This window comes from Heptranchias perlo, chromosome 43 (genome assembly GCF_035084215.1).
Source record: "Heptranchias perlo isolate sHepPer1 chromosome 43, sHepPer1.hap1, whole genome shotgun sequence".
NCBI lineage: Eukaryota > Metazoa > Chordata > Chondrichthyes > Hexanchiformes > Hexanchidae > Heptranchias > Heptranchias perlo.
The window spans coordinates 407,851-427,677 of NC_090367.1; the positions used below are offsets into that span (position 1 = coordinate 407,851).

At 46.7% G+C, this 19,827-nt stretch overlaps 1 protein-coding gene across 4 annotated transcripts in view; it reads right to left on the reverse strand.

The window, feature by feature from the left end:
- Window positions 1–2,451: 2,451 nt before the first annotated feature.
- The window catches only part of LOC137306342 (transcriptional-regulating factor 1-like), a 66,382-nt gene continuing 49,006 nt past the window's right edge, over window positions 2,452–19,827 (reverse strand). For 3 of the 4 annotated variants that reach the window (XM_067975494.1, XM_067975491.1, XM_067975492.1), the window contains 9 exons: window positions 18,873–19,113; window positions 16,307–16,361; window positions 13,675–13,817; window positions 12,739–12,842; window positions 11,834–11,909; window positions 8,295–8,383; window positions 5,631–5,774; window positions 4,651–4,754; window positions 2,452–4,036 (listed from right to left, as the gene is read on the reverse strand). In XM_067975494.1, coding sequence (XP_067831595.1) covers window positions 3,745–4,036; window positions 4,651–4,754; window positions 5,631–5,774; window positions 8,295–8,383; window positions 11,834–11,909; window positions 12,739–12,842; window positions 13,675–13,817; window positions 16,307–16,361; window positions 18,873–19,113 — 1,248 coding nt within the window. In that variant the 3' untranslated portion in view covers window positions 2,452–3,744. The remainder of the gene's footprint in view (window positions 4,037–4,650; window positions 4,755–5,630; window positions 5,775–8,294; window positions 8,384–11,833; window positions 11,910–12,738; window positions 12,843–13,674; window positions 13,818–16,306; window positions 16,362–18,872; window positions 19,114–19,827) is intronic. The other variant, XM_067975493.1, reaches the window with a different exon arrangement.

The following is a 19,827-nucleotide window of genomic DNA, read 5'->3' on the forward strand; positions in this document are numbered from 1 at the left end:
TTTGTTTCTCTGCCACGGCTCGCAGGCTTTAAACTGGTTGCTCCCCAACTCGTACGTGATCTACCTCACCTTTCTGCTCCGATTTTATTCGAGCTCTGGGCCTCGGCCTGTTTTCACAAGTGAAGCTGCAACACCTGAGGGTGAGCGTGTACACGGCCTGTAAAGAAATTAACCGACCTGCTCCATGTCAGTGATTTGATGCACATATAAGAATCAACTGCTGCAGGTACAGTAACGGATTGACCATATGTTTTTGATAGTGTGTAGCTTTCTGTCAGGACATAATTCCAAGTCAGGTCTGAGTCACGCCTTCTCTGTGCCCTCTCTACAGAGCTAATTATCTTATTCTCTGGGCCCTCCATGAAGATTCGGGTTTATTTACCTCTTAAGGAGTGGTCTTCAAATGAATGTTCTCCTCCGGCTCTACTACTTGTTGAAAATTCCTCCGTTCTAAATGCCCAGAACCATCTTTTTGGACCCGGATTGTTAGATGTCCACAGCTTAGATCTAAGCTTGTGCACTGACCAATAGATCAGGGTGGGCTGCATTCGCCAGGTGTCGTATTGGTGAGCAGCCCAGTTCTCGGCTGGACCTCTCGCACCCCTGGATGGGATGGAGCAGGTCTTCTATACACCCTTTTTAGTGGCCACAAGGTCACGGTGTATGGTGGTGTGTCTTAAAAATGTCAGTCAACACATCCCATGCCATGGGGCCTACCTGCCTGCCACCTCTTCTGGACTAACCCTGAGACTTCCCCAGCCATTTTGATATTGGAGGTTTGTCGTGAGATGGACCTTGTGTGACTTTCCCATCTGTTGGAAGCTGACTCTTTGGTCCACACTTTCCTACCACATAAATTTCCACTTGGAGGATTACTTTGAAAGTCTGCCATCTCATTGTTTGACGCTTTCCATTGGTCTCTCAGTTATTTTAGCTGATTCAGATTCTGAAGGTGAGCTGGTATCACAGCTGTATGCCTCTTTGCTTCTTGTAGACAGAATGAGCTCGCCTCACCTTCAGTATGTGTGTGTGTGTGTGTGTGGTGGAGCGAACTAATGTGAAGAGTGTGGGAAGCCATTCATTTAATTGCTCTCAAAGTTTTGACCTTTACTCAACTGAGGAAGATAGTACTATCAAGCTGACCTCACGATGCCATTTAGGAACATAAGAACCCTTCGAGCCTGCTGTGCCATTCAATTGTACCTCAACTCCATTTATTTGCCATTGCCCCAAATCCCTTGATACCTTTATCCAACAAAGATCTATCGATCTCAGTCCTGATAGCTCCAATTGTTCCCCCAACATCCGTAGCCTTTTGGTTGCCTTGATGTCCCAAGATTCCTGATGTGTGCTGGAGGGCTGAAGTGATCTCGTTGACCTGTTTTCTCCTCTGGGAATATGTGGCTGTGATATAACAGAGTTGTGATGGGCATCACAGCAGACCTGCGACATTCTCCTTTGTTCTCTGGGGCTCTTGGAGGAGGCCATCTTGAACTCCAGCGATGGTCAACTATTTGACCATCTTTTTGTGGCACGTCCCTGCGTCGTTGTCATTTGGTGCCAGGCAGAGCTGCCTCCGTCCAGTGACTGTAAAGGTGGTCCAATAAGGTTCTCTTTCCGGTGAAATTTCTGTAATGTATGGTTCCCTTTCCTGGGTGCCATTGGGTATAGGCGCTCCCAGGAGGTGTTTGACTGTTGGGCTTATTGTTTTCTTATTCTCAGGATGTGGGTGTTGCTGGCAAGGCCAGCACTTACTGCCATTCCCTAGTTGCCCTGGGAAGGTGATGGTGGGCTGCTGCCTTTGTAGCAGGTTTTTGATACGACTGAGTGTCTTCCTAGGACACTTCAGAGGGTAGTTAAGAGTCAATCACGTTGGTGTGGGACTGGAGTCACATATAGGCTCAGACTGGGTAAGGACGGCGAGTTTCCTTCCCTGAAGGACATTAGTGAACCAGTTGGATCTTTACGACAATTCGACAGCTTCATGGTCACAGTTACTGGTACTAGTTTTTTTATTCCCAGATTTTTGTTTAAACTGAATTCATATTCTGACACTGCACCCCACCCCCCCCCAACCTTCTCCTTTGCTAGCTTATCCTTTCCGATCTTTGGATTTTGGTCATGATCCTACGCATGTTTACCTCTGGCCTCTTTGTTCGTTAGTTGGTGGCAATTTTCCATCTTAGGACTTGGGTTGGGCTCTTTGGAGTCCGATCTTGGCTTGGCGTCACTATATGCTGGGGAATTCCTTGGGCATCTGGTGGTTTCACACTTCGCCTTGCTTCTGGCCTGCTTCACCTTGTGGTTGATTCATTACCCTTTACCCCGTATTCCATCTCTCCACGACTGGTTACCACACACTTGCACCTGCTTTAGCCGCGCACTTTGCCCTATAGTGTTTGCTGCTTTTTTTTTACAATCTCTTGCAGTGATGAAACAAAAGGTAAAACAGAATATTTTTCCAGGCAACTGACATTATATCTTCTAAAGGAAACATTTTACTGTTTTTTTTTACAAAATATTTACAAGATTTGCAAAAACATTCTATAAAAATAACCAGGTACACAAAGTTGAATCCGGCTTTAAGAATATAAACGAGTTTTGTTAAAAAAATGTCTCTCCGTGGAATGTTCACGGTTCAGTAAGAAGATATTTAACGGGGAATGAGTGGTATGGAATTTGGTGGAGACCTTTTAACGGAAATCATGTCTTTTTTCCAGTGTATGCACGTGGCATCTCCAGGTAGATCTCCCTTACCGGGTCACTGGCTACTAAATCATTGTGCAGGCAGAGGATGGCTTGCTACGTTCTCTGAATTCCCCACTTTTGGTCGGCCCCCTGTCATGACGGAGAACTCATCGTGTAGAGAATCACCAGTGGGAAGCTGCACCCAGCCGCTCTGGGATTAGTGAGTGGCCAACAAGGAAACTGAGGTGAGCACCGGAGATTGAATAATGGGGTTCTCAGCCACGGGAAGCGTGTGGTGTCGATAAAGTGTGGCAGAGGGAGGGGTAGATTACAAGGGAGGCTTGACTCGAACTAACCACACGGACAAACCGCTCACTGCTCACTCCACGGTGAGCGTCTCTGGGAGAGTCCCAAGTGATACAAGTTTGGGTTGGCGCAGTGTCAAGGATTCGAGTTCAAATCCTGTTCCGCCCAGGGCCTGACCTGGGCCACGGTGAGTGGAGAGGTGGCGGCCGGAAGCTGCGGTGTTAATTTTTTTGTCTGATTTACGCTCCTGTGAAGCGCCTTGGGTTGTTTTTACTACGCAAGTTGTTCTTGGTTTTCAAAAGAGAAATGGCCACTCTGCTGGAGAAACCGATACCTGTAAAATCACAGCCCAGCTGGAGTTGAACACCTTTAAAACAAGAGGAGTAAAAATAGGGGGGGGAAGAGGGGATTTGATGATCGAACCAAAATAGTTACATATGCTACGTCAATAAAAATTTCAAAAATATATAGTTTCAGTATTAAGAGCTACTCATGAGAGAGAATGAACAAAATCAATAGTCCCAATTCAGCCAATTGAAGACCAGTACTGTAAAGGCTCAGTGGTAAAAGGGGCTCAGCTTTTGCAGACACAAAATGAAACATTCACCGTGCAAAAATCAGGCACTAACCACAGGGCGTGGCTCAGCACATATCTGTTTTTCTAAGATCCTTTTTAAGGGGTTTAAGTCTTCACAGTTTGTGCTTTACAAGGAATTGCCTCGGTCCATTTTTTGGGGGTGTTGGTGTGTGTTATATAAAAATATTTTGGCACTTTTCCTTGGCGAGGCTGAGTTTGACGTCCTCGTGATACAGAGGGGGCAGGCTCGTACAGGTCATAGCGTCCGTCATGGCCTCCAGCTGCTCCTGGATATCCCTGTTGTCCCAGCTGGGGTAGGCAGGTGGGGTAGTGGGCGGTTTGGCCAGTGCTGCCCCTGTGTAAGTGACCGGAGGGTAAAGAGCATCTTGTGACCTGTGCTGCCAGTCGTCCTGCTGCCTGTGGATCTTCATGTGAGCGTTTCGACTTTTGATTTTATAAAACATCCTAAAGGTTTTTTTTAAGGGGAGGGGGAGAAAAAGAATATTAAAAATGATTAGTAGATCTCGTGTGGAGATCCCGGTCCCTGTTGGTCTGTGTCCTTGTCCGTCTGTGTCTCTGTCCCTGTTTGTGTCTCTGGCCCTGCCTGTGTTCCTCTCTGTGTTTCTGTCCCTGTCTGTGATTCTGTTCCTCTCTGTGTTTCTGCCCCTCTCAGTGCCTCTGTCCCTGTCTGTGTCTCTGTCCCTGCCTGTATCGATCTGTGTTTCTGTCCCTGTCTATGCCTCTGTCCCTGTCTGCGTCCCTGTCCCTGTTTGCGACCCTGTCTTTGTCTCTGTTCCTGCCTGTGCCTCTGTCTGTGTCTCTGTCCTTGCCTGTGTCTCTGTCTCTATCCCTGCCTCTGTCTTTGTCCCTGTCTGTGTCCCTGTCCCTGTCCCTGTCTGGGTCCCTGACCCTGCCTGTGCCTCTGTCTCTGTCCCTGCCTGTGTCTCTGTCCCTGTCTGTGTCTCTGTCCCTGCCTGTGTCTCTGTCTTGGTCTCTGTCCCTGTCTGTGTCTCTGTCCCTGCCTGTGTCCCTGTCTGTGCCCCAGTCTCTGTTGTATGGTTGATTTTAAGAATACTTACTTTCCACACTGTTTACAGGGAAAGTTCCCAATGACTGTGGGACAGGGCCTCTCTTGTTCCCCTCTCTGGACGGGCTGTATTGACTGTGAGCTGGGAAACGGCTGCTTTGAAACCAAATGAAACAGCAAAAAATTAGAAAAATATTCCAAGCCCAAACTATAATGAAACAAGCTACAATTGGCCGTGAATTTGCACCATGGGATATGAGTGTGTCAACACTCAATACATTTGTATCAAATCCCCTCCTCCTCTCCTGCATCAGAGGTGTATCCCATGGTGTAATTTCACGGTCTATGTGAATAACAATATTAATTGGGAACATTCTTGACTCAGACCTTTATGAAGTTCTTTGACTTATACTTGACAAATTTTGGTTAAATCACGATTGACTTGTTCGGCGTGTGCTAACTCTCTGCAAGCTCTCTGCTCTACCTGCCCTGGGAGTGTTTGATGGGACAGTGTAGATGGAACTTTACTCTGTATCTAACCCGTGCTGTCCCTGCCCTGGGAGTGTTTGATGGGACAGTGTAGAGGGAGCTTTACTCTGTATCTCACCCGTGCTGTACCTGACCCTGGGAGTGTTTGATGGGACAGTGTAGAGGGAGCTTTACTCTGTATCTAACCCGTGCTGTACCTGCCCTGTGAGTGTTTGATGGGACAGTGTGGAGGGAGCTTTACTCTGTATCTAACCCTGTACCTGCCCTGGGAGTGTTTGACGGGACAGTGTAGAGGGAGCTTTACTCTGTATCTAACCCGTGCTGTACCTGACCCTGGGAGTGTTTGATGGGACAGTGTAGAGGGAGCTTTACTCTGTATCTAACCCTGTACCTGACCTGGGAGTGTTTGATGGGACAGTGTAGAGGGAGCTTTACTCTGTATTTGACTTGTGCTGTACTTGGACCAGCTCACAATGAGGAACACATTAAATATCTTATACAATGAGCCACCTCCATCCACCATTGTAGTAGACGGTGCCTTACCTCGCTCTCAGAGTCTGGTCTGAAGACATTGTTCCAATCCTCATCAACGTCGGAGGGTCGAGGACGATGCTTCTTGTTGAATTTGAGGATCTTTTTAAAGCTGTAATAATACTCGACACATTCTGTAATTAGCTTGGATCTCACCTGTAACAATACAGCATGGGGGGGTGGGCATTGAAGAAAAGAACATTTGGTAAATATTCCTCCAAGGTCCCATGTATAGTACATTGAATTTACAGCACAGAAACAGGCCTTTCAGCCCATCTGGTCCATGCTCCACACCAGCCTCCTCCCTCCCTAGTTCATCTCACCCTATCAGGTTAGCCTTCCATTCCTTTCTCCCTCATGTACTTATCGAGCTTCCCCTTAAACGGATCTGTGCTATTCGCCACAACCACTCCTTGTGGTAGCAAGTTCCACATTCTAACCACAAGATATAGTCTTTCTCTGACCTGCTAAATTGGCTCAGTTATTGAATGCACTGTCTGCATGGAGCCTAGCCAGACAGACCAGGGAAGTCCCAGGTTCCATCTCCAGACAATGAAGGGGGCGGTTTCTTAGGAAAGAGAGGCCCATCAGCCAGGCGTCCAACTCCTGATGTCCCCTCCTGGAGATTGTGAGTCCGTAATCTGTGTGCCGGGTAAAGACACGACCAGGCTTGGCTGTGGTGTCCCTCTTGAGTTGGAATCCCTGACTGCCACCCGTGAGGCACAGAGAGTGGACAGCCCCTGTGCACCTGTACCCAGCTGGAGTCCCTGCCTCCAGGAGGGATGGGGAAGGGAGAACATTGGGGAAAGGAAAATTAGTTGCCCGTACACAAGATGTGACAGTGGTTGGATTTGCCTCAGCTTTTAGGACTTGTTTCCCCACTCCAGGGACTTGAGCCCCATAATCCAGGCCGACCCTCCCAGTGCCAATGCTGAGGGAGTGCTGCACTGTCGGAGGTGCCGTCTTTCGGATGAGATGTTAAACCGAGGCTCCGTCTGCCCTCTCAGGTGGATGTAAAAGATCACATGACACTATTTTGAAGAAGAGCGGGGGTGAGGGGGAGTTCTCCCCGGTGTCCTGGGGCCAATATTTATCCCTCAACCAACATCACTAAAAAAACAGATTATGTGGTCATTATCATATTTATGTTTGTGGGATCTTGCTGTGCGCAAATTGGCTGCTACATTTCCTATATTACAACAGTGACCACACTTCAGAAACTATTTCATTGGTGGTAAAGGGATGCCCGGAGGTGATGAAAGGCCCTATATAAATGCAAGCCTTTCTTTTTCTCTCCTTCCCCTCTTCGACTGGAGAAAGTGACTGGTGACTGCTTGATACCGTCTCCTTCATAATCACCAATCAAGATTGGGGAGTTGGGGGGCGGAGAAACCTGGGCACATCCGTTTATTGGCACCTTGGGTAAGGCCAACACTCGACAGGCCTCTGTGTTGGAGCCAATTAGTGCCAAAATATGGGCAGAGCACTGTGGGTTCACTCCCACCAGGATCCGGTCTGAGACTGCCCAACTCATTTCACATAGAACTCTAAGAGTCAGCAGAGAGAGAGACTTCTATCCCAGCAGTCTGAGCCGGATTTAATTCCAGGCCCCAAAGACCAGTGTCTGACTCATTGCATCACTCTGCCCCTTCTGAAACAACCCATGTGGAGTGTGGCCTCTTGGTGGAGCTCTTGTGATGCATGGCATGTCACCCCACTATTACTCAAAGCAGAACTGTGACTGATTATTTCACACATATCTTCTCTTCCCTCCCCAAAGGAAAAAAAACCCTGAATGTAGATATCTTGAGAACAGAGTTAGAAGTTTGAGTCTTTTAGTTGGGATATTTCCCCCCCCCCCACCCCCGTTTTCCTCCCTTCCTCTCCTGAAGGCGTCTGACTCTTATTGGGGAGACATTGCAGCTCCCCAATACCGACCCTGATTGGCTCTCCTTCATGAGTGAACCAAGTTATACCAAGTAATACTGGCAGCAGTGTTGTGGATGAGCTCAAGTTTACGGAGGGTGGAAGGTGGGAGGCCGGCCAGGAGAGCATTGGATTCCACACACATGGACTTCCAAGCTGGGGGTCACTGGAGAGTGATCAGGAGCAGGTACCCTGGCTGATTTGACATGTTTGTATCTCCATCCTGGTTGGGGCCAACTAACTCAGCGCAGAAGAGGACCAGAGCCTAGAACTGGGACTACGATTGGCCTCACCGTCCCTGGGCGAGGGATGGGAATAATCAACCAGGGATCTGGCTCCCGGTCACTATTCAGTCACCCCCTGGGTGTGTTACGATGCCAGATGAACAGAGGGAGTGGGGCTGCACTGTGTTCCTGCCCCTCCCTCCAGCTCGAATGCCTTGCTGGACACTCGCTGTTTAGGCTTCCAGGCGAAGGACGGGCACTGGGCTGAGATACTGAAGAGCGCCCGCTGCCCACGGGACTATACTGCAGCAAGGGTCAGCACCTTCAGGAAAGACGAGAGGCGAACTGGGGGAAAAGTACCATCGACACAGGTTAAGAAACTTCACTCTGAGCTGGTTTTTGAACCCAGGTCCTAAAGGTGAAAAGAATGAAATGACTGCAATACTCAGTCCCACTCCTGACCTGCAGACTGGCCGTTGGACTGCAGATTAAAATGAGTCTAAACCCCGAATACTTAGCCACGTACCATCATCTGAACCGTGTGGAAGTCCTTTCTGTGCACCCCGAAAGCTTTGTTGAAAATTCTGCGCTCGCTGGGAGTCCAGTTGCTACTTCCTACCAGAAGAAGAAACAAGAATAACAAGAGAGGATCAACAAGCTGAGAGCCACAGTGTGAAACTGCTCACCTGCAGCCAGGCTGTGATAGGGCAGGGCTGAGCGTTACTGCTGCAACACACTACGCAACAGAGCAGCAGGAAGCAGGTGCCCCGCCTGCAGGTCCTTACACACTAGGTTACTGCTCTAAGTTACTCCACTTGCCTCCGAGTCAGAAGGTCGTGGGTTCAAGTCCCAGCCCAGAGACTTGAGCACAAAATCTAGGCTGCTTTTATACAGCGCCTTTCACAATCTCAGGACGCCCCAAAGTGTAGTCACCGTCGTAATGTAGGAAATGTGGCAGCCAATTTGCACACAGCAAGACAGAAGCCCATGGAATCGAGGGAAAAGTACGGACTTGGTTAGGAAGTTGGCTGAGCGAAAGGCGACAGAGAGTAGGGATAATGGGTAGGTACTCTCATTGGCAGGATGTGACTAGTGGAGTCCCGCAGGGATCTGTCTTGGGGCCTCAATTATTCACAATATTTATTAACGACTTAGATGAAGGCATAGAAAGTCTCATATCTAAGTTTGCCGATGACACAAAGATTGGTGGCATTGTAAGCAGTGTAGATGAAAACATAAAATTACAAAGGGATATTGAAAGATTAGGTGAATGGGCAAAACTGTGGCAAATGGAATTCAATGTAGACAAATGTGAGGTCATCCACTTTGGATCAAAAAAGGATAGAACAGGGTACTTTCTAAATGGTAAAAAGTTAAAAACAGTGGATGTCCAAAGGGACTTAGGGGTTCAGGTACATAGATCATTGAAATGTCATGAACAGGTGCAGAAAATAATCAATAAGGCTAATGGAATGCTGGCCTTTATATCTAGAGGACTAGAGTACAAGGGGGCAGAAGTTATGCTGCAGCTATACAAAACCCTGGTTAGACCACACCTGGAGTACTGTGAGCAGTTCTGGGCACCGCACCTTCGGAAGGACATATTGGCCTTGGAGGGAGTGCAGCGTAGGTTTACTAGAATGATACCCGGACTTCAAGGGTTAAGTTACGAGGAGAGATTACACAAATTGGGGTTGTATTCTCTGGAGTTTCGAAGGTTAAGGGATGATCTGATCGAAGTTTATAAGATATTAAGGGGAACAGATAGGGTGGATAGAGAGAAACTATTTCCGCTGGTTGGGGATTTTAGGAGTAGGGGGCACAGTCTAAAAATTAGAGCCAGACCTTTCAGGAGCGAGATTAGAAAACATTTCTACACACAAAGGGTGGTAGAAGTTTGGAACTCTCTTCCGCAAATGGCAATTGATACTAGCTCAATTGCTAAATTTAAATCTGAGATAGATAGCTTTTTGGCAACCAAAGGTATTAAGGGATATGGGCCAAAGGCAGGTATATGGAGTTAGATCGCAGATCAGCCATGATCTTATCAAATGGCGGAGCAGGCACGAGGGGCTGAATGGCCTACTCCTGTTCCTATGTTCCTAAGATCCCACAAAACAGCGATGTGATAATGAACAGATAATCTGTTTTAGTGATGTTGGTTGAGGGATAAATATTGGCCCCAGGACACCGGGGAGAACTCCCCCTGCTCTTCTTCCAATAGTGGCCGTGGGATCTTTTACATCCACCTGAAAGGGGCAGACGGGGCCTCGGTTTAACGTCTCATCCGAAAGACGGCCCCTCCAACAGTGCAGCGCTTCCTCAGTACTGGCACCGGGGGAGTGTTGGCCTGGCTTATGGGGCTCAAGTCTCTGGATTGGGGGCTTGAACCCATGACCTTCTGACTCCGAGGCGAGAGAGAGGGACCCACTGAGCCACGGCCGACACGGTTGTTGTTGCTGTTTGTAAAATAAAAGCTGGGATTGTAAGGCTGAAGAGACACATTCCTCGGAGTGCAAATTCAGGAGACTCCCAATTCCTTGAGCACCGTTGTTCAGATCCAGGTGCTCCGCACAGGTCGATCTTACCAGAGTTCCACTCCAGGACATTTCCCTTCAATCTCGCCTCCATGTACAAGTAGGGATGTCCCTCCACCCACCCGGTGAAAAATCACTCTCGAGGACACTGCCGCTTTAAATTTGGCACATGTTGAGTCAGGAGATCTTCCCCACAGTCCTGCGGACTCATATCCTCATTGTTGACGGGATGTTCAGTTTTGTGATGGGAGTCACATAGCAGGCCCACCTGTGTGCTCCTACACAAGGAGCAGAATCCAGCCCAGCATGACCCTGCGCGTCAACACAACTAAGGAAAGATCGCCCCCAAGACTGGAAGTGTGAGAAGCTACAGGCCATAAATATAAGATAGTCACTAATAAATCCAATAGGGAATTCAGGAGAAACTTCTTTACCCAGAGAGTGGTGAGAATGTGGAACTCACTCCCACATGGAGTGGTTGAGGTGAATAGTGTAGATACATTTGAGGGGAAGCTGGATAAACACATGAGGGAGAAAGGAATAGAAGGATAAGCTGCTAGGCTTTGATAAAGAGGGGAGGGGAGGAATCTCGTGTGGAGCATAAACACTGGCATCGTTGGGCCGAATGGCCTGTTTCTGTGCTGCAGTTTCTATGTAAACTACTTGTCTTTTCAAGTTCCCCCCTTTCCTCTCCTCCTCTTCTGAAGGCTTTGATTCCTTGCAGTTGCAGAGACACCAGCACCTCACTCAAGTGACCATTCTTCACGTGTGAGTCTAGGTAGTGAGAACCAGCAGGCTATTCGCTGAAGGGCGTCTAGCCATTCATTGTCCCCGCCTGCAGTGTTTCCAGCATTGGAATCAATGGATAGTAATCGGGAGTGGGAACTCTGGCTCTGACAACTGATGTCTCATAGAAACAGTGGATAGCTCTAGACAGCTTTGTTATTGACCATTCCCTAGTCACAAAGTCAAAGGAACTTTAATCTCTGCACTCCTCCAATTCTGGCTTCTTGCGTATCCCCGATATTCATCGCTCCACCATTGGCGGCCGTGCCTTCAGCTGCCTGGGCCCTAAGCTCTGGAATTCCCTCCCTAAACCTCTCCGCCTCTCTCTCCTCCTTTAAGATGCTCCTTAAAACCTACCTCTTTGACCAAGCTTTTGACCACCTGTCCTGATATCTCCCCATGTGGCTCGGTGTCTGATTTACGCTCCTGTGAAGCGCCTTCAGGACCTTTTACTATATTAAAGGCACTGTATAGATGCAAGTTGTTGCTGAACTCTCTTAAAAGGAGCAGCGAAGCAAAGCCAATTTTAAATGCATATTATTGCATCAAAACACATAAAAAGTGCAGAAATATTTTCTATCTGATTCATGATGAAAGTCCACCTTTGACAAAGTGCAAGAACTTTCCTGTGTGTACATGGAGGTTAAACTTCATTCAACCACTAAGGAAGACTGTACCTGCAGTCAGTAATATCTCATTAATGTAACTTAATGCATGTTAAAGACTACCCTGACTCTCGTACCTGTGTAATGGTAATCTGCCAGAGGATGGGATGTGGGACGGCCTCCGTTGCTCAATAGCAGCATCTCGAGTGCAGCCTGTGGTAAAAAGAATCTTATTAATAACAGAACAAGTCCATAAGGCTGTTAAAAAAGCATACAGAATCCTGGACTTTATAAATAGAGGCAGAGTACAAAAGCAATTAAGTTATGCTAAACTGTTTATAAATTACTGGTTAGGCCTCAGCTGGAATATTGTGTCCAATTCTGGGCTTCGCACTTTAGGAAGGATGTCAAGGCCTTGGAGAGGGTGCAGAGGAGATTTACTAGAATGGTCCCAGGGATGAGGGACTTCAGTTATGTGGAGAGACTGGAGAAGCTGGGATTGTTCACCTTTGGGCAGAGAAGGTTAAGGGCAGAGAAGGTTAAGGGCGGTGGAAGCAGATTCAATAGTAACTTTTAAAAGGGAATTGGATAAATACTTGAAAAGGAAAAATTTGCAGGGCTACAGGGAAAGAGCAGGGGAGTGGGACTAATTGGATAGCTCTTTCAAAGATTCGGCACAGGCACAAAGGGCTGAATGGCCTCCTTCTGTGCTGTATGATTCTATAATTCTAGGAACATCGGAATTGCTAGACGAAAAGAAACCAAGTTTCATCTAGTTCACCTTCTCCCATCCTGGTAGTTCCATGATACAGTGATAATGGAGTTGTTGACTAATCACTGCAATCGATCTCTATCAATGAGTCTCCAACAGACCCAGAGATGAGGTGAGGAAACCCCCAGTGGGGGAGAGCTTTGGGAATCATCGGTCCAAAGTCACCTGTTCCTCCCGAGCCTGTTACACTCACCACACGTCGTGTCTCAAGTTACTCACACACTGGATCCCAGAATGTTATTTGCTGAAAGAAAAGGTGCAGACATTTACCATGACGTCACCATCAACCTCAGAGAGACAGTGTAGGGCGAACTCGCGGTTCATCCCTCCTCCTGGCAACACGCTGGAGCAGGCCATGTTCAGCAAGTCTTCCACTGCAAGCACAAAACACAGCGTTGGAAAGGTGCCTCAGCTTGTCTGCTGCTGAAACCCTCATCCATGCCCAGACTCCACTATTGCAATGCTCTCCTGGCCGGCCACCCACCTTCCATCCTCCGCAAACTTCAGCTCATCCGAAACTCTGTTACCCGTATCCTAACCCGATTTTAAAATTCTCATCCTTGTTTTCAAATCCCTTCATGGCCTCGCCCCTCCCTCCAACCCTTCGAGATCTCTGCGCTCATCCAATTCTGGCCTCGTACGCATCCCCAATCTCCATCGCTCCACCATTGGCGGCCATGCCTTCAGCTGCCTGGACCCTAAGCTCTGGAATTCCCTCCCTAAACCTCTCTCCTCCTTTAAGATGCTCCTTAACACCCACCTCTTTGACCAAGCTTTTGGTCACTTGTCCTAATATCTCCTTATGTGGCCCGGTGTCACATTTCGTTTGATAATCGCTTCTATGAAGCACCTTGGGGTGTTTTACTACGTTATAGGCGCTATATAAATGCAAGTTGTTGTTGATTAGAAGGGCTTCAGTACACAAAAGATAATTGACCATTAATTGAATTCAGTAATTGAACATTAACCAGGTGTTTATTCTTGCATTCAGTGCACTATAACAAGGTGCAAACTAGTGAGTAAACGCTGCCATTTCTGCCTGAAATAAACGGAGCACTTAAGACACTGTAACCGGCAACTTTGAAATGCACGTTAATGCAAATGGATAATTAGTCATCGCTTTTTGGCCGATATAAGCGACTGCCCGTTTTAAATGTGGACATTTGAAGAGGCGGGGACCGTATAAAGCAGAAAGTATTATCTCACCCTTCTGTTGCACCTCGTGATTTTCCGCCAATCCCTTCCAAGGCCTCCACACCAGATCTGCGGCATGTGCATCCTGTTTGACCAGGAACGTGTCCATTAAGTCGGGGACCACGGCCTGGAAGCGAGGCCCAATGTTTATGCAGCTGGAGAGACAAAGCAACTGTTTACTCAGTGGGTCAACAAGAAACTCTCACCTGTTTCATCGAGTAGGAGGAGCATCAGCTCGGGAAATCCACCAGGAATCCCTTTAACTATCGACAGGATATCTAAAGCTCATTCCAAACCAATTTCTGCTCACGCTGCCTGTTCTGTTAGGCTACGCAATCAGCCTTGCAGATCTATTAGAATTCAAGGGAGGTGACAATTAAACTTAAAACACATTAAAATAAGAATTAAAACAAGAGAATGACCGAAATTGGGAACACTTTGTGTCCTTGGGATATTTATTAGTGCCTGTTTTCTGCAGATTGTCTGGTCGTTCCTTTATATGGCTTTTTGAATGGGATCTTGCTGTGTGCAATTTGGTAGCCATGTGACCCTGTACAGTTACACAGTGAGTGACTCTTACCCTGAATAAACAGGGACTCTGTACAGTTACACAGTGAGTGACCCTCACCCTGAATAAACAGGGACTCTGTACAGTTACACAGTGAGTGACCCTCACCCTGAATAAACAGTGACTCTGTACAGTTACACAGTGAGTGACTCTTACCCTGAATAAACAGGGACTCTGTACAGTTACACAGTGAGTGACCCTTACCCTGAATAAACAGGGACTCTGTACAGTTACACAGTGAGTGACCCTCACCCTGAATAAACAGTGACTCTGTTTAGTTACACAGTGAGTGACCCTCACCCTGAATAAACAGTGACTCTGTACAGTTACACAGTGAGTGACCCTCACCCTGAATAAACAGGGACTCTGTACAGTTACAGAGTGAGTGACCCTTACCCTGAATAAACAGGGACTCTGTACAGTTACACAGTGAGTGACCCTCACCCTGAATAAACAGTGACTCTGTACAGTTACACAGTGAGTGATCCTCACCCTGAATAAACAGGGACTCTGTACAGTTACACAGTGAGTGACCCTTACCCTGAATAAACAGGGACTCTGTACAGTTACACAGTGAGTGATCCTCACCCTGAATAAACAGGGACTATGTACAGTTACACAGTGAGTGACCCTCACCCTGAATAAACAGGGACTCTGTACAGTTACACAGTGAGTGACCCTCACCCTGAATAAACAGTGACTCTGTACAGTTACACAGTGAGTGACCCTCACCCTGAATAAACAGTGACTCTGTACAGTTACACAGTGAGTGACCCTCACCCTGAATAAACAGTGACTCTGTACAGTTACACAGTGAGTGACCCTCACCCTGAATAAACAGGGACTCTGTACAGTTACACAGTGAGTGACCCTCACCCTGAATAAACAGTGACTCTGTACAGTTACACAGTGAGTGACCCTCACCCTGAATAAACAGTGACTCTGTACAGTTACACAGTGAGTGACCCTCACCCTGAATAAACAGGGACTCTGTACAGTTACACAGTGAGTGACCCTCACCCTGAATAAACAGTGACTCTGTACAGTTACACAGTGAGTGATCCTCACCCTGAATAAACAGGGACTCTGTACAGTTACAGTGAGTGACCCTTACCCTGAATAAACAGGGACTCTGTACAGTTACACAGAGAGTGACCCTCACCCTGAATAAACAGTGACTCTGTACAGTTACACAGAGAGTGATCCTCACCCTGAATAAACAGTGACTCTGTACAGTTACACAGTGAGTGATCCTCACCCTGAATAAACAGTGACTCTGTACAGTTACACAGAGAGTGATCCTCACCCTGAATAAACAGTGACTCTGTACAGTTACACAGTGAGTGATCCTCACCCTGAATAAACAGGGACTCTGTACAGTTACAGTGAGTGACCCTTACCCTGAATAAACAGGGACTCTGTATAGTTACACAGTGAGTGATCCTCACCCTGAATAAACAGGGACTCTGTACAGTTACACAGAGAGTGACCCTCACCCTGAATAAACAGTGACTCTGTACAGTTACACAGAGAGTGATCCTCACCCTGAATAAACAGTGACTCTGTACAGTTACACAGTGAGTGATCCTCACCCTGAATAAACAGGGACTCTGTACAGTTACACAGTGAATAACCCGCACTTCAAAATCAGTTCATTGGCTGTAAAGTGTTTTGGGATGTCTCGAGCTTGTGAGAGGTGCTGTATAAATGCAAATTCATTCTTTCTTACAGTCCGTCTTAAGAAAGACATCCATTGCATGATACCACTGTAACAAGCCACACTCCAGGGCTGGTGCTGTTTGTAGGTGCACAGCTTGGAAACTCTCTTCCCCTCCCTCGCCGCCCCCTCTCCCCCCAACCCACAGGGGAGATGCCTCATAGCCTCCCACAGACAGCACAGTGAATATTGCCAGCTTAACAATCCCCTGTACCTGCTGTAGCTCTATGTGTCCAGTGTAGACACTGCAATCTGGAAGTTGTATCTGACAGGGTCTAACAACTGGAAACGCAGTTCTTCAAAAACTTAATAAAACCTATACATGGCAGTAGGGCCGATTATCTGCCGATTATACTCACGGAGTCAGACTGCTCATTGGTGCCGTGCTCCCCTGATCAACAAATTCAAATCCATCTGTTTAAAGAAAAAATATTTTTCAATGTCTGCTGTGAATTGAACAACAACTCTACAGTTTCACAGTGAGTGATCTTTACTCTGAATAAACAGTGACTCTGTACAGTTACACAGTGAGTAATCTTTACTCTGAATAAACAGTGACTCTGTACAGTTACACAGTGAGTGATCTTTACTCTGAATAAACAGTGACTCTACAGTTTCACAGTGAGTAATCTTTACTCTGAATAAACAGTGACTCTACAGTTACACAGTGAGTAATCTTTACTCTGAATAAACAGTGACTCTGTACAGTTTCACAGTGAGTAATCTTTACTCTGAATAAACAGTGACTCTGTACAGTTACACAGTGAGTAATCTTTACTCTGAATAAACAGTGACTCTGTACAGTTACACAGTGAGTAATCTTTACTCTGAATAAACAGTGACTCTGTACAGTTACACAGTGAGTGATCTTTACTCTGAATAAACAGTGACTCTGTACAGTTACACTGAGTGATCTTTACTCTGAATAAACAGTGACTCTGTACAGTTACACAGTGAGTGATCTTTACTCTGAATAAACAGTGACTCTGTACAGTTACACAGTGAGTGATCTTTACTCTGAATAAACAGTGACTCTGTACAATTACACAGTGAGTAATCTTTACTCTGAATAAACAGTGACTCTGTACAGTTACACAGTTGTAAACAATTTTACAACACCAAGTTATAGTCCAGCAATTTTATTTTAAATTCACAAGCTTTCGGAGACTTCCTCCTTCCTCAGGTAAATGTTTCAGGAGCTCCTTGAAGCCTACGCATTTATACATATAGAACAATACATGGTGTTTACAGACTGCCCCTGCAACTGCCCGTTGCCAAGGCAATCACCGTGTTCAGACAGAGAGGTGTCACCTGCAGAACCCCCGAATACACATTCAACAAAAAAACAAACAGGGAAAAAAAACAGAGAAAAAAAACAGAGAGAGGCAGAAACATCCGGAAGGCAGAGAGAGCCAGCAAATGACCCATTATATTAAAAACAGATAACATTTGTTCGCTGGTGGGGTAACGTGTAGCGTGACATGAACCCAAGATCCCGGTTGAGGCCGTCCTCATGGGTGCGGAACTTGGCTATCAATTTCTGCTCGACGATTTTGCGTTGTCGTGTGTCTCGAAGGCCGCCTTGGAATACGCTTACCCGAAGGTCGGTGGATGAATGTCCATGACTGCTGAAGTGTTCCCCGACTGGGAGGGAACCCTCCTGTTTGGCGATTGTTGCGCGGTGTCCGTTCATCGCGCAACAATCGCCAAACAGGAGGGTTCCCTCCCAGTCGGAGGGAACCCTCCTGTACAGTTACACAGTGAGTAATCTTTACTCTGAATAAACAGTGACTCTGTACAGTTACACAGTGAGTAATCTTTACTCTGAATAAACAGTGACTCTGTACAGTTACACAGTGAGTGATCTTTACTCTGAATAAACAGTGACTCTACAGTTTCACAGTGAGTAATCTTTACTCTGAATAAACAGTGACTCTACAGTTTCACAGTGAGTAATCTTTACTCTGAATAAACAGTGACTCTACAGTTTCACAGTGAGTGATCTTTACTCTGAATAAACAGTGACTCTGTACAGTTTCACAGTGAGTGATCTTTACTCTGAATAAACAGTGACTCTGTACAGTTACAGTGAGTAATCTTTACTCTGAATAAACAGTGACTCTGTACAGTCACACAAAGAGTGACCCTTACCCTGAATAAACAGGGACTCTGTACAGTTACACAGTGAGTGACCCTCACCCTGAATAAACAGGGACTCTGTACAGTTACAGTGAGTGACCCTCACCCTGAATAAACAGTGACTCTGTACAGTTACACAGTGAGTAATCCTTACCCTGAATAAACAGTGACTCTGTACAGTTACACTGTGAGTAATCCTTACCCTGAATAAACAGTGACTCTGTACAGTTACACAGTGAGTGACCCTCACCCTGAATAAACAGTGACTCTGTACAGTTACACAGTGAGTGACCCTTACCCTGAATAAACAGGGACTCTGTACAGTTATACTGTGAGTAATCTTTACTCTGAATAATCAGTGACTCTGTATTGTTATACTGTGAGTAACTTTACTCTGTTTGCACTGATATAGCCAGGCAGCAATGGAGTGTATAAATAGTCTCCGTATCGCCTGACTGGTGAGGGAGAAATCAGCCAGGCTTCCTATTCCTAAATGCCTTCCAGTGACCCATTCTAGAAAGTGCACATTTTTGTGATTGATGAAGACAGGATTAGGCTTGGCTATGATGCTAGTCATGACCAAACAGTACAAAAGACACGCTCGCACATGGAAGAATGGAGAATCAGGTGAGTTAGAATCATAGAATGGTTACTGCACTGAAGGAGGCCATTCGGCCCATCGAGCCCTTGCCGAATGGCAGCCATTGCTTGTGGAACTAGCTTCAGGAGGGTAAAGGAGGGGAGAAAGCTGTGGGAGTGGTGGGGGAGAGGGAAGTCCATACTTACTGAACTGGTTACATGGGAATGGAGAAGCAGTTGAATCGTTGCTGGGTTCGATGGTGCTGAGGTTGGCGAAGAGTCCTGAGCTCCTGCGGTTAGGATTGAGCATTGGTAGTGGTGTGTAATGGGTTGGTTCCGAGGTGGGACTGGCAGATGATTGCTGGTCTCCTGTCACAGGGTTTGCTGAACGGAGGTAACTTTGATACACTCTGACAGGTTGGTACTTGAGAATGAGAGGCTCGGAGCTCTGGAATAACACACACACACACACACACACAGAGACAGTTTTAGAGTCACAAACATTTATTATTATATTTCAATCGTAACTGACGTTTTATTTAATTAAACACATGAACAATACAAACCAGGCATTCCCAGGTCTGAACCCCGATTTGCTGAGTCAATTGTACACTTGCCACAGTCCCTATAGCTATATTCCCTTGAATGTAGAAGATTGAGGCGTAACTAATTGAGGCAATTGACGAAAGGTCATCGACCTGAAACGTTAACTCTGCTTCTTTCTCCACAGATGCTGCCTGACTTGCTGAGTATTTCCAGCATTTTCTGTTTTTATTGGAATAGTCGGGTCTGGAGGTGACAGAAGTATGGATGAGGGTTTCAGCAGATGGGCTGAGGCAGGGGCAGAGATGGGGGGACGTTACGGAGGTGGAAGTAGGCGGTCTTAGTGATGGAGTGGAGATGTGGTCGGAAGCTCGGCTCAGGGGTCAAATAGGACACCAAGGTTGCGAAGGGTCTGGTTCAGCCTCAGACTGTGACCAGGGAGGGGGATGGAGTCGGTGGCCAAGGGAACGGAGATTGTGGCGGGGACTGAAGACAATGGCTTCGGTCTTCCCAACATTTAAATGGAGGAAATTTCACCAAGCAATGTGACACTTGGCCTTACCCATGGTAGGGTTGGTCAGAACCGATCTTCCCCAACATGGTTACTTCCCAATTTCAC